General features: G+C 40.7%; 2 protein-coding genes across 3 annotated transcripts; one reads left to right on the top strand and one right to left on the bottom strand.

Annotated features, from left to right (window-relative positions):
• Positions 1-259: 259 nt before the first annotated feature.
• Positions 260-4,754, top strand: LOC107372931 (prosaposin). 2 transcript variants are annotated; one of them, XM_015941136.3, is made up of 10 exons: positions 260-413; positions 504-559; positions 975-1,049; positions 2,223-2,345; positions 2,437-2,535; positions 2,638-2,718; positions 2,787-2,970; positions 4,207-4,265; positions 4,343-4,408; positions 4,500-4,754. In XM_015941136.3, exons 1-9 carry the CDS (start codon positions 356-358, stop codon positions 4,397-4,399), a joined length of 792 nt encoding a protein of 263 aa, XP_015796622.3. In that variant the 5' UTR covers positions 260-355; the 3' UTR covers positions 4,400-4,408; positions 4,500-4,754. The 2 variants fall into 2 exon arrangements, with proteins under 2 accessions (XP_015796622.3, XP_015796614.3); XM_015941128.3 differs by having other exon boundaries at positions 329-413; positions 486-559.
• Positions 4,755-5,015: 261 nt separating this feature from the next.
• On the bottom strand, positions 5,016-11,947 carry mat2aa (methionine adenosyltransferase 2Aa). Its single transcript, XM_015941119.3, has 9 exons — positions 11,523-11,947; positions 10,338-10,415; positions 9,708-9,830; positions 8,005-8,117; positions 7,789-7,932; positions 7,429-7,647; positions 7,159-7,341; positions 6,904-7,037; positions 5,016-6,648 (listed from the first exon to the last, which is right to left on the bottom strand). Exons 1-9 carry the CDS (start codon positions 11,614-11,616, stop codon positions 6,546-6,548), a joined length of 1,191 nt encoding a protein of 396 aa, XP_015796605.1. The 5' UTR covers positions 11,617-11,947; the 3' UTR covers positions 5,016-6,545.
• Between the last annotated feature and the right edge of the window lie 351 nt (positions 11,948-12,298).

Consider the following 12,298-nt stretch of genomic DNA (forward strand, 5'->3'; position numbering starts at 1 on the left):
GCGGAAGCTCCATCTGTTGTCCATCAAATATGCAAATAAAAGTCAGAAATCTTTGCACCACTTCTCTAAATAGAATAATAGACAAGATTCAGCTTCCTGCAGAGTGAGCTCATTTAAACAAAAACATAATAAAAACACTTTAAGAGGAAATAAACATCTGTAAACATGTTTGCTTATATAAATGTGTCTCATCAGTGTGAGGAACTGAAATTTTATCTTTACTTCTGCATACTGAAGAAGCATGCCAGATTTTTTTTATGCTTCTGGTAGGTGGGGGTCACAGCTAGCAGGTGGGCCACTGCAGATATAAAGTGCATCCACACTTTTCTCACAGACGAGAGGAGAACGCCTGAAGATGACTGCCGCCACCCTTACGTTCACATTGCTTCTCTCTGTTGGTCTCCAAGGCCACGGTAGGTCAATAAAATAGGTGTTTATTCATAAATAATAATGGATGTAAAGAGATGATTAGCTGATTTTAGCAGAAAGTGTTTGTTTTGCAGGTTGGGATGGAAACAATGAAATAAACAGTTTGGAGATTTCTCCAGACAACCTGGAAGTAAGCAAGGATTTTAATTTCCTACGAGTACATTAATGTACATTAAGGTATTTATGCTACTGTCTTATATAATATGAACAACAATAGGCATATTTAACAAGATTTTCAATTAATATTTGATTATGGTAACGGTGAGGACACATAAAACGATTCCCTCAGTGTCAGGGCGCTGACTCTCTGGGACTATGTGACATTCAACAAACATAACTATCTAAATAGATAAATAAAATGTGGAAAATCAAACAAATAACCTTTTATTCATATTTAAACCAATTTTTTTCTAATGATTTTTTAATCAAGTAAAACTAACATGATTAGAAATCAGATCCCGCCCGATCAAACTTTCTTTTGCACTAAAAATACTGAACGTCATATTTTCAGGATGTGATACTTTACTGTGATGGTTTATTTTTAGACTGGGGACGTCTGCCAGGACTGCACCAAAATGTTTGAACTTCTAGTCAACATGCTCTCTAACGCAGACCTACAGGTGAGTCTCGCACACTTGAGAGTTCATGTTTACCCTCTGATGACTTTATCAGGTCCGACCAGTTCCAGGTTCTTCAGGCAAGAATTAAACAAACAATGTTCTTCCTGTGGTTGACTGGAATGATTAGACTAAAGCTGTTATCAGCTGCAGCACATTTTTCACATTTAATCAAACAAAATGTCTCAGATGTGTTTCAAGTGTATCTGAAACGCAAACAGGACACACACACAAGTGTGTGTGTGTGTGTGTGTGTGTGTGTGTGTGTGTGTGTGTGTGTGTGTGTGTGTGTGTGTGTGTGTGTGTGTGTGTGTGTGTGTGTGTGTGTGAAAACTCACTTCCCTTTTCTAACGAACTATGAAATGAAACTTGTGACTTTCTGTCCCACCCGATGTTGAAGACCCGCTTCTTGTTTTCTGATCTTGTTCTAGTTTGAGCCTCGGCTCAAGAACAAACTCCTGTCAACTTAATTAGAACAAAACAGCCAAAATAAATCCACCCATCCATTTTCTGAACACCCTGGACAGAGGGCCAGTCCATCGCAGGGCAACACAGAAACACACAGGACAAACAATCATGCACACACACACACACACACACACACACACCTAAGGACAATTTAGACAGACCAATCAACCTAACAGTCATGTTTTTGGACTGTGGGAGGAAGCCGGAGTACCCGGAGAGAACACGCAAACTCCATGCAGAAAGATCCCAGGCCGGGAAGCGAACCCAGGACCTTCTCACTGCAGCGAGGCAACAGCTCTAACCACTGCGCAGCCTCCAAAATAAATCAGTTTTTAGAATTTTTTCTGCTTTACTTGACAGAAAAAAGCTCTGAACATCCTCCTTTGACGCATGAAACAAACTAAATGAACTAAATAAACCAACAAAACAAGGAATAACTGGTGATTAAACAAAAGCATGAATGAGCTAAAAGTGTGTTTGATTTAACATTAAGATAGTTTGTAATTCAAATCTAGCTACAGGTATAGTTTACACACTTAACCAGCTCATAATAAACTAAATAATGCAAAAAGCTTTTATGAATGAACACATCTAACCTGTCTGTCTGGCTTTAAGGTGAAAATTTCTCTCTGTAGCAAAAAATTCAGCAAGAAGGGAAGTTTTGGAATTAAATGTAATAAATGCTTCCCCATCCCCACTTTCTTCCAGAAAAAGATCACAGCAGGAATTGACAGTCTGTGTGCACAACTGCCTGAAGCACCTGCCAAAATCTGCAAACTAGAGGTGGACAAGATGCTCCCAGTAGCCATCACCTTCCTCACGGGGATGGCAGTAAGTCTGGGCCTGATTCAGACAAGAGGTTGGAATAATAACCCAAATAAAACACCTGTATGGTTTTGTTGTTATTGTCCCTGCTCTGTAGAAACCAGCAGAGATCTGTAAACTGGTCGGCCTCTGTGGCTCCTCTGACTCACAGGAGAAGATGCTGAGCTACTTAGTTCAGCAAACTCTTCAGGCTGCGGTAAAAAGCAAAAATGTTAAAATTTAAAACGAGATATGAAAAATAAGTCAGAGCACAATCGGCTTTTACTCATCTTTCTTGCTGTTGATGCTTGTCAACCAGGCGAAGCCTTCAACACAGTGCTCCTTCTGCGTTTTCCTCTTCAAGACTCTGGAGGATCTGCTGCCTAGAGAGAGGACTGAGGTGAGGACACCAACGGTGTCTCTTTGTGGGGCAAGAAGACAATTGAGATTAATGCCTGTCCTCTTCAGGGAGCTGTGATCAAACTGTTCGAAGAAGTTTGTCACATTGTGCCTTCGGCGCATCGGGGTCAGTGTGAGGCCATCATCAGCAAGTACGGCAAGACGGTGCTGGACGCAATCATTGGCTACGCTACGCCTGAGGCCATCTGCGCCCTCATACATCTGTGTAAAGGCCAGGAGGCTCCTGCTGTTGGTCAGTCTGCATTTCCTGATTTGTGTGATAAAACCTAGTTCAGCTGGATTTGAACTCTAAAATGTCGCCTGAGGCCGCAGATCCATTCTGTGGTTTGAAAATGTCAAAATCACTGAAGCAAACGAAAACTAAAAATCTTCTTAATTTCTCTGTGCATTTTAAATGCATTAGTTTCATGCTGCAAAAATATCTTTAGTAAAAAAAAAAAACATAAAAATGATAAGATTCAGGAGACTATACCTCACATATTTATATTAAATCACAGGTGAAATGACTGCATCAGCTGTTTTATTAAAGGCTGCAGTCCAGAAACTATTTTAGAACCCATTTTTATTTTTTAAAAAATAATTAAAATTTATAAAATGCAATTTAATTTAAAAACAATCAATCAAAATGTATTAAGGCACTTAACACAGCTAAAAAAAGGTGACTATAAGGTGCTTTACAGTAAGACACTAAAATCTGTTCTCCAAAGTTACAATAAAAATAAATAAGAAAAGAAACAAATAAAAGTAGAGTAAAAATATAAAAGAGATAAATGAGCTTGATATGGCCAAAGTAAGAAGCTTGAAATCCTGACAGTATGCTCCAGGCTTAATTTTAAACAGTATTTGAGCTGTGGTTGTCTCTAAAGGTCAGGGGGCGATCTGTTCCACAGTTTTGGGGCTGCCACAGCAAAAGAGCAATCACCTAGGTACGGAACAGCTGACCTGATCTAGTTACTCTGACTTACATGTGGAATGATATGTGAGATATAGGAAGGAGCAGCGCCATGAACACCAAAATGGGAACATCAAGGTTTTGAACTGTTTTCTAAAACTCACGAGAAGCCAGTGCAGTGGTTACAGAACAGGAGCAATATGCTTTCTCCTGGGAGTGTTGGTTGGCAGACATGTTAAACGGCTATGGAAGCCTGTGATGAGAGCTCTACAGTAGTCAAACACACACACACACAAACCTGGATTTTGGACACTGGTTTAGTCCATAATAATTTAACTTAATTTAACATTTGAAGCCTGAAAATCTTTCCTCCCATCTATGAAATCTTTGCCCTTTGTTTCTTTTGCGATTTCCCTCTTCTTTAAAGAAATAACTAAATAAAACGTTTATAACCTGATTAGAATACATGGATGAGCATAAATGTGAGAACAGGAAGGAGCAGTTAATTTCATGTTTCATCTCTGAACTCTTGTTCTAAATAAAACCCAGCTTTAATGGTGTGTTGTTTACTTGCAGACCCGTGCACAGTGCCCACATACCAATGCAGAGACATAAAAACGGCTGTTAAATGTGGAGTAAGTAATCTGTCGTCAGACAAGTTTGTTTTCCTGTGGATGAGTTAAAACCATCTGATGTGCTTCTCCCTGTCCAGACGGTTTCCTACTGTCAGAAATTTGCCTGGAAGCCTCTGACCTATGACGCCATCTAAAACGTCACAGTAAGTTAAACCCAACTGATGTTTTAGTATAAAACCTGCATTAACATGAAACCAAGTGTGCTCTAAAACATTTGCATGTTGCCTTTTACAGGTTTTGAACACAAGCCAAGTCTCTGACAGCATTTTCATTTCGTCCTGATTCAATATTTTAATGCCTTTTCTGATTTATGCTTCACATCTGCACCCAGGAGGAGGATTATCTGGATCAAGAGGTTAAATTCTTCATGTTCCACAGGAATTCTGCAAACCCCACATTTGTACAAATCAGCTTGTTATTCTGCGTCTCTTGGCTTCAGCGTAATCTCTCACTATCATGTCAAATAAAACCAGCTTTTTCTTATCTGTCTTTATCGTCTCCCGATACAACAGCTGAAATTTAACAGTTTAGTCTAAGGAGATGTGAACGTAACCTTGGTGGGGATCGGCACGGCAACCAAATGTTTTTGACGAGGTTGAAACAACACATAGAAGGGAAAGTGATACAGAATGAACGTGGTTTTTGTTCAAATCACTTCCGTTCTTTCACACTTCTGCTTTCCCGTGTTCCCACTGGGTCACCAGTAGAAGGATCTACAGAGGTGGATGTTACAAAGATAAAAGCATGGCACACGAGCACGAAGGAGCAGTTTATTCATCAGTTTAACAGAAACACCTAGAAAATGAGATCAGACATCTGTGATCACAGCAGGGGGCAGTTACAGGAAAAAATACTACGTTTCTATGTGTGTGTGGGTCATTTGAGCTGAATAGGAAAAGGCACATTTATATTTATACATTTTGCTAACTCACTTTGAATATTTCCCCACTTGAGACCATGTAAACAGGCTGGTTTCTCTGTACAACACCAACCACTCAGTGGTCTGCAGCAGCGTGGAGGGGCAGAAGCAAACGTACTAAAACAGGAGAAAACGGTTAAATGTAAATAATTCTACAGACGCGGGTGCGAGGAGTCTAAAGCTCCATGTAGCTTGAGGGGAAGGAAATCAAACCAACACTCTAAACCAGCCAGTTTTACAATGTTTTATGCGAGAGCAGCGCCACCTAGTGGCGTGGCAGAGAATAATGCTATCAGGTGATTTGAATGTAAATATTTTTGGCATTTTCTTGTATTCCATGTGGAAATGAACTGGGGGTCATTTAGAGATTGTGCCGTCTTTAAATCCCTCCAAAGCCTCTGGGTAACACATCTGGACACTTTATCATACTTACCTACAAATTTAGTTTTAAAAAGACAAGATGGTGGCAAAACCTGAGGAACACCTTCAACAAATCTGGTCTAAAGCACAAAAATCATTTGACAGCGAGTTTAGTAACTTTAAGATACATTCACTACACCGACTGTGCTTCTTCTTCATATATGTGACCCTGCTCTTCATCCTCCGACACACGTTCCCATTCTATAATCCAGCAGTAGCAATAATAATAATGCAAAAAGCCCCGACATGCAGAAACTTTACTCTTTACTGGTCAAACGAATAGGTCCCTGGACAATCAAACACCGACTTAAATAATCAATAACTGATGTAACAATGTGATAAAGGCAGCTCCAGTCCACTAAACCCAGACTCTTGGTCAGCAGAACATGGACACATTCACCTGCATCTTCCATGTGACATTTAAGCATCCAACATGCATAGTATAAAAAACACAGGATTCATGGTGCAGTCCAAACAAAACCAGTCATTAGCAGCTTCTGACTTCTCTGTAAAACGTCAGAAAATACAACCCGTCCTGAAGGGACCGCACCAAGATCAGATCGGTAAATTAGTCCCATCGCGTGTCTTCCACATGTCTACCACAGAGGAGTGCTGTTTTCACCGGCATGACTAGAAGAGGACATTAACGAGAGAAAAGACGGCAACGGAAAACACATTTTAAAGTTAAGGAACAAGTTATGTGTGCAAAAGGCCTCATAAATAAAATTTAAATAGAGATTTTATCCGTACAAATCCGCAGGACACAGTAAGTTACTAATTTTTGCTTTGCTTTTTGGAGGAACTTCATATGTATGTGTGCGTGTGTGTGTGCGTGGCTGAGGAGACAGTAATGTCGCTACATCTGAGGAGAGAAAGGGGAGGAAGAGGAAAGGAAAACCACTCAGGTGTGTCTGCGGGGAAACCAGAGCAGAAAGCAGGGCTCAAAATTTCAGCTTCTTGGGGACCTCCCAAGAGAAGACGTCCCGACCAAAGTGACCGTAGGTCGCAGTGCGCTGGTAGATGGGCTTCTTCAGGTCCAGATCCCTTAGACACAAAGAGAAATCCATTAAATATCTACAGAGTGGACGATAGAGGTCTTTTTTATGCTTGCTTTTAATAAATAAAGAGAAAATATGAATAAATATAAAATTTGATGACCTCATCAATAGAAAACTTAATGAAAAGGCAAAGTTTTTAAAAATGTAGAGAAAAACTTCCAGGAGTTAGTTGTGTTGGTTATTACAACAATAAAAGCTGTTTGGCTTAGAGCTGGTGCTAGCACTCGGAGTTTCAGTTTACCTCACGATGACTCCTGGACGGAGGTCAAAGTTCTTCCCCACGATGTCCAGCAGCTCTTTTTCACTCTTTTGAGACGTCCCATAGTGGAAGATGGAAACAGAGAGAGGGTGGGACACTCCAATGGCATAGGAGACCTAGAAAAGGCAGTGAAACTTTCATTTTTAGCAGGTCAGCAGTATAGAGCAGTTTCTCAACAGTTTAACCGGTGTTAAAAGATTAGCTGTTCATTAGGGGACACGTGAGCCATGTTCTCACCTGGACCAGGACACGTCTGCAGAGTCCAGCTTTTACAAGAGACTTGGCGACCCACCGAGCGGCGTAGGCGGCAGAGCGGTCCACTTTTGTGTAATCTTTTCCAGAAAAAGCCCCGCCTCCATGGGCTCCCCAGCCCCCGTAGGTGTCCACAATGATCTTCCGCCCAGTCAAACCGGCATCACTCTTTAGGAAAGGATTCAGTTCCAGTGAAAATGTTGGTACATTGACCCAAACTATGCACACATGAGACGCCAGCCGTCACCCCCTCACCTGTGGACCTCCGATGACAAATCGCCCACTGGGCTGCAGGTGATAAATGGTGTCATCATCCAGGTACCCGGCAGGAACCACAGCTTTCACCACCTGCTCCTTCAGACTCCGGCGCATCTCCTCCAGACTCACACCCTCGTCGTGCTGCACAGAAATCACGACGGTGTGGACTCGCAGCGGCACCACGGCACCTCTGTCCTGCCTGTACTGAACAGTCACCTGACCAGAGAGAGAGAGAAAGAGAGAATCGACCAGTGCAATCACGAAACACACACATAGCAAGATCAATGTCATTTATTAAAGACAATTAAAACAATAAATACTGGATTTTTCGAAGAAAAAACACTTTCAACGTCTAACCTGAGTTTTAGAATCGGGTCGGACCCACGGCAGTGTCCCATCTCGACGCAGCTCGGCCATCTTGGCGTTCAGCTTGTGAGCCAAAACCATTGTGAGGGGCATGCACTCATCCGTCTCATCAGTAGCGTATCCAAACATGAGACCCTGTTGGGAAGTAGTCACCAGTTAGAGGAGAACTGAGGTCAAAGTTCACCTCTGGTTTGAGTTTCCACAGACCTGGTCTCCCGCTCCGACGTCCTCCTCCTTACGGTCCAGGTAAACCCCCTGAGCGATGTCGGGAGACTGCTGCTCCAGAGCCACCAGCACGTTGCAGGTCTTGTAGTCGAAACCTGGAAGGAGACATTTTGAACCGTTCATGACACCAACATTATTTACCCCCGTTTGAAATGCAATTAAATTTTTTTTATCACGTGTGATCAAGAGTCTGTAAAATTGTGAATTAGTTATTTCATAACATCTAACATCTTGCACTTCTCCTGAAGGACGGCGGGAATTCACAAGACTGTAAAAAACCTGAGCAGCAGACAAACACTACAATGTTTCACAGAACCTTCCAGGAATGTCTTCATGGAAACCAGGAAAGATGCGTACGGTCTGAGATGTAGAACTGAACAGGCTGAAAGTCCGTGTTCTGACAGAACAAAATACATATCAGAGCAGCATACATGCAGATTATGTACATTCTTCTAAACCTCCGCTACGTTCTGAGGAGCCGTCGGGTCAGCATACAGACAAAAAAGTCATACTGTTGTTAAAAACAAAGTGTATGCTGATCTGATGGGTAAACTGGCCCATCAAAATCTCATACAGATTAAGAAATGTATGATCATCTGACAGGGTCTGACAGACATGCATACACTGTAATAACATCGACATATAAAACTAATGTAATACAGTGATCCCTCGTTTATCGCGGTAGATGCGTTCCAGACCTGGCCGCGATAGGTGAAATTCCGCGAAGTAGGGGCACCATATTTACAGTATTTATTTAACAGGTATGTATTCAGTATTCAGACTTTTAAAACCCTCCCTTTACGTAGATTTATTTTTTACTTGGTTTATTTATAGTTTTATTACAAAAAGTGCATTTTATGATGAAATTGATGAAAAAAAAAAACAGGAATTTCTTGATATTTCGCATAGAAAAATACCGCGAATCAGCGAATTTATACTTTTAGTGATAACTGAGAAGCTACACATTCATTGATATGTTTTGAAGTTTCTTCACAGTAGTGTTTGTAGAGTCTTACCATCCACAAAATGTACATCAAATATTTATTTTACCACCTTCTATTTGTAAAATCTTCTAGAAAATAATGCTATAAAATATATCAAATTGACAAGTAAGGGTGTCACAAGGTTGTTAAAAACAACGTGTATAATGATCTGACAGCGTATGCCTGTCTGATAGACTTGGTCTGTCAGGCATGTCACCGTATGGTGATTGGAAATGATACGTTTCTTCGTGTAGAACTTAGTTAACAGTATTTATACATACCTGGGAGGATATGTAAACCATAAATCTGCTTTAAAACCAACATTTATTTTCTTGTTAAGTAGAAACAAGCAGTTCTTGATGTGGTGATGTTCGTGTTGTAAGATCAAAATCATTTCCTTAATGAAAGCACCATTAGCATTGTTCACTTAGAAAGGTTTTATAATTAATACTCATTTGGCTTTAGCAGTTATGAACAGTCTTCTGTGTTGTCAGAGCTTCAGATGGAGCACTGAATTGAGTTAGCCTGTTGGCTGGTGAGTAACAATCAATAAATAAATCCATTTTCTCTCTCGGGAGTCAGACGCTGTGTGACACATAATAAAATGCTGATTTTCCCCATCATGTATTCACACCTAACAGACCAAACTCGTATTTCTTGACAAAAGGATGGAACGTGGACTAAACTCCTGGATGCTCATACCTTTAGAGGAGTCGTCGTAGCCGATGTCCTTGACCGTATCCCTGACAACCTTCTGATAGTCAACGCTGGCTCTGGAGGTGATCTCCCCCGCGAGCAGGATCATCCCCGTCTTAGCTACGGTCTCTGAAACCCAAGAAACAGCAATCAGTTAAAGTGGCGAGTCTAAAACTGAGTGTGACATTGTTTAATCTCTTAACCGTGTTAAGAAGGATTAGCAGGTAAAGGTTACATAAAATAAAGTTTTTGGTCCTAAACAGTAACTGAGAAAAGGCTCCTGAGCACAAAACAAAATGTCATTTATATTCTGGTTCAGAGGACGAGTTGAGCAAAACCTAAAAGCTTTTCAGGCTTTCATCATCTGCATCCCTGGTACATTAAGAGATAAACAAATGTTTACTTAATGGAACCAGAAACCATAAAAAAACACACAAAGGGATCTTTCAGATCTGATTATGATACAATGGCTCCATTATTTCAAATGGAGCTTTTCCCTGGGTAATAATTCTAAAAACAACAGAAATAAAAGGCACAGGGCAACTTTTCTTTGCTTTTTTCTACACGTCTCAATTGGCATAATGATTTTTGAGCCATGTTCTTTGACTTTAGGACCTTTGTTGTGCAAATACAGACCACATGCTACTTTGGCATCAGGGTCCTGTTTGAGGTGTGCGTCCAGCACGGCATCACTGATCTGGTCACAAATCTTATCTGTGAAGTAAGATTAGACATTTTCATACAACACACAAAAGACGAATAACTCCAAATATAAACAAAATGTGTGTGTGTGTGTGTGTGTGTGTGTGTGTGTGTGTGTGTGTGTGTGTGTGTGTGTGTGTGTGTGTGTGTGTGTGTGTGTGTGTGTGTGTGTGTGTGTGTGTGTGTGTTCTGTCTTCTCGATCCCCAGTGAGTCGTGGAGGATGGCTGCTTATACTGAGCCAGGATTCTCTGGAGGTTTCTTCCTGTTAAAAGGGAGTTTTCCTCTCCACTGTCGCTGCATGCTTGCTTAGTATGAGGATTGCTGTATAGTCACTTGATGCAATTTGCTGGGTTCCTTATATAGGAAACATTATTTCTGATTGGCTTAATGAACTGTGAATTGGAATGTTTATTATGTTTAGTGCCTTGAGACGACTCTTGTCGTGATTTGGCGCTATATAAATAAACTTGAATTGAAAAACAGATGTTTGCAATCTTACTTCTTTGGTAACTATAATGAAATACCGATTTTTTTTTAATAAAGAGCCAATATGTGGCCACATCTTTCTGTAGATCTGCACTGAGACAAAACTACAGCATATAGTGGGTGCTAATCTGCTGCAGAGTGGGATTAAAGTCGATTCCAAATCCTGACTGCACCACAACCTTCTCCTTTTACTTCCAGCTTTCAAAGACACGAACGAGACTGGAGTCGAATATGATTGACGGACACCAAACGTCCACAAAAGTGTTAGCCTTAGCACTTAGCCGCAGTGGGAAACTAAAGATCTACAAAGTCTTTTTAAACTGTGAAAATGGCGCAAATTTAACGAATAGCCGCAGTGTAAGAGGTTCACTAATCGACTATAGTGTTGTCGTTGAGGGTCTTTCGTTGTTTTCTCCTCTTTACACAACTATATACATATATCTACTGTATTTGAACGTTCGTGTTTTTCTTTATCCGAAATTCGTGAGTCAAAATATGGTTTTAAAAGTTAGCAGTTACGGCTAATTAATCCGGTGCTGCTCACGAACTGCGATGGAGAAGCCAACAGGACGCTAGGCTAACTACTCAGGACAGTGGTGAGTGACACTTGGTAGTAAGACAATAAAACTTACCAGGGTGTCCTTCTCCGACTGACTCAGAGGTAAAGAGGAAGCAATCTTCTTCGTGGAGCAATTCGTGATGAAACCCGTTCAGCTGACCGTTCATTTTGTAATCAGCAGCTAACAAGCTAGCAAAATGTTGTTTTGGTAGCTTACGGAAGCCGAGAGTCGATTTATCTTATTTTACCACTCGGGTTTACGCCTGGAAGCAGATACAGTCACCTGCAACCAGCAGAGACGAAGCCAAAGAGTCAAGGCGTTACTTCCGCAGACCCCTTCAGTCCTTTCCTTCCACCAGCTGTTGTAGAGCTCAGACCATGTGGTCCTGATCGAGGAGCTCCTCCTGTAAAACACTAAACATCCTGACGAGAAAAGGCACGTGGCTAAAAGAGCCTCAAACAAAACAACGACCTCATGAAACTGGTTACATTGTACAAATAGCTCAGTTAGTAGTTTTCTGTTATGAAAAATTCTACTATTTTTCTAAATTAAGTATTCCACGTAGATCTACAGGTCACTGCAGAACTATTAATTATTTTACATATTTAATTATAGCAAAGAAATGTACACATTTCAAAATAAAACGTTCTATAATTCTGAAAAGGTGTAATCACGAAATCTGCAGTACTAGATATGAAATAACTAACACTCAAGGAAAAATACGAATTTCAGAAATAAAAGAATATAAACTAAACACTGCTCATTTCCCCCTGTTATCCTGGCTTTCTTTCTTATCAACTTTATCAAGTTGGCCCCAAACAGATTTGTGCTAAACCAATTGAAAACCC

Source organism: Nothobranchius furzeri, chromosome 6 (genome assembly GCF_043380555.1).
Source record: "Nothobranchius furzeri strain GRZ-AD chromosome 6, NfurGRZ-RIMD1, whole genome shotgun sequence".
NCBI lineage: Eukaryota > Metazoa > Chordata > Actinopteri > Cyprinodontiformes > Nothobranchiidae > Nothobranchius > Nothobranchius furzeri.

Excerpts from the sequence above, each read along its gene's own strand:
- mat2aa (XM_015941119.3), bottom strand. The coding sequence starts at position 11,616 with ATGAACGGTCAGCTGAACGGGTTTCATCACGAATTGCTCCACGAAGAA. Across the intron at positions 8,118-9,707 it reads CTACGACGACTCCTCTAAAG|GTTTCGACTACAAGACCTGC; the intron begins GTATGAGCATCC and ends GTCTCCTTCCAG. Across the intron at positions 7,933-8,004 it reads ACGTCGGAGCGGGAGACCAG|GGTCTCATGTTTGGATACGC; the intron begins GTCTGTGGAAAC and ends ACTTCCCAACAG.
- LOC107372931 (XM_015941128.3), top strand. The coding sequence starts at position 356 with ATGACTGCCGCCACCCTTACGTTCACATTGCTTCTCTCTGTTGGTCTC. Across the intron at positions 414-485 it reads TGTTGGTCTCCAAGGCCACG|AAAGTGTTTGTTTTGCAGGT; the intron begins GTAGGTCAATAA and ends TGATTTTAGCAG. Across the intron at positions 2,971-4,206 it reads CCAGGAGGCTCCTGCTGTTG|ACCCGTGCACAGTGCCCACA; the intron begins GTCAGTCTGCAT and ends GTTTACTTGCAG.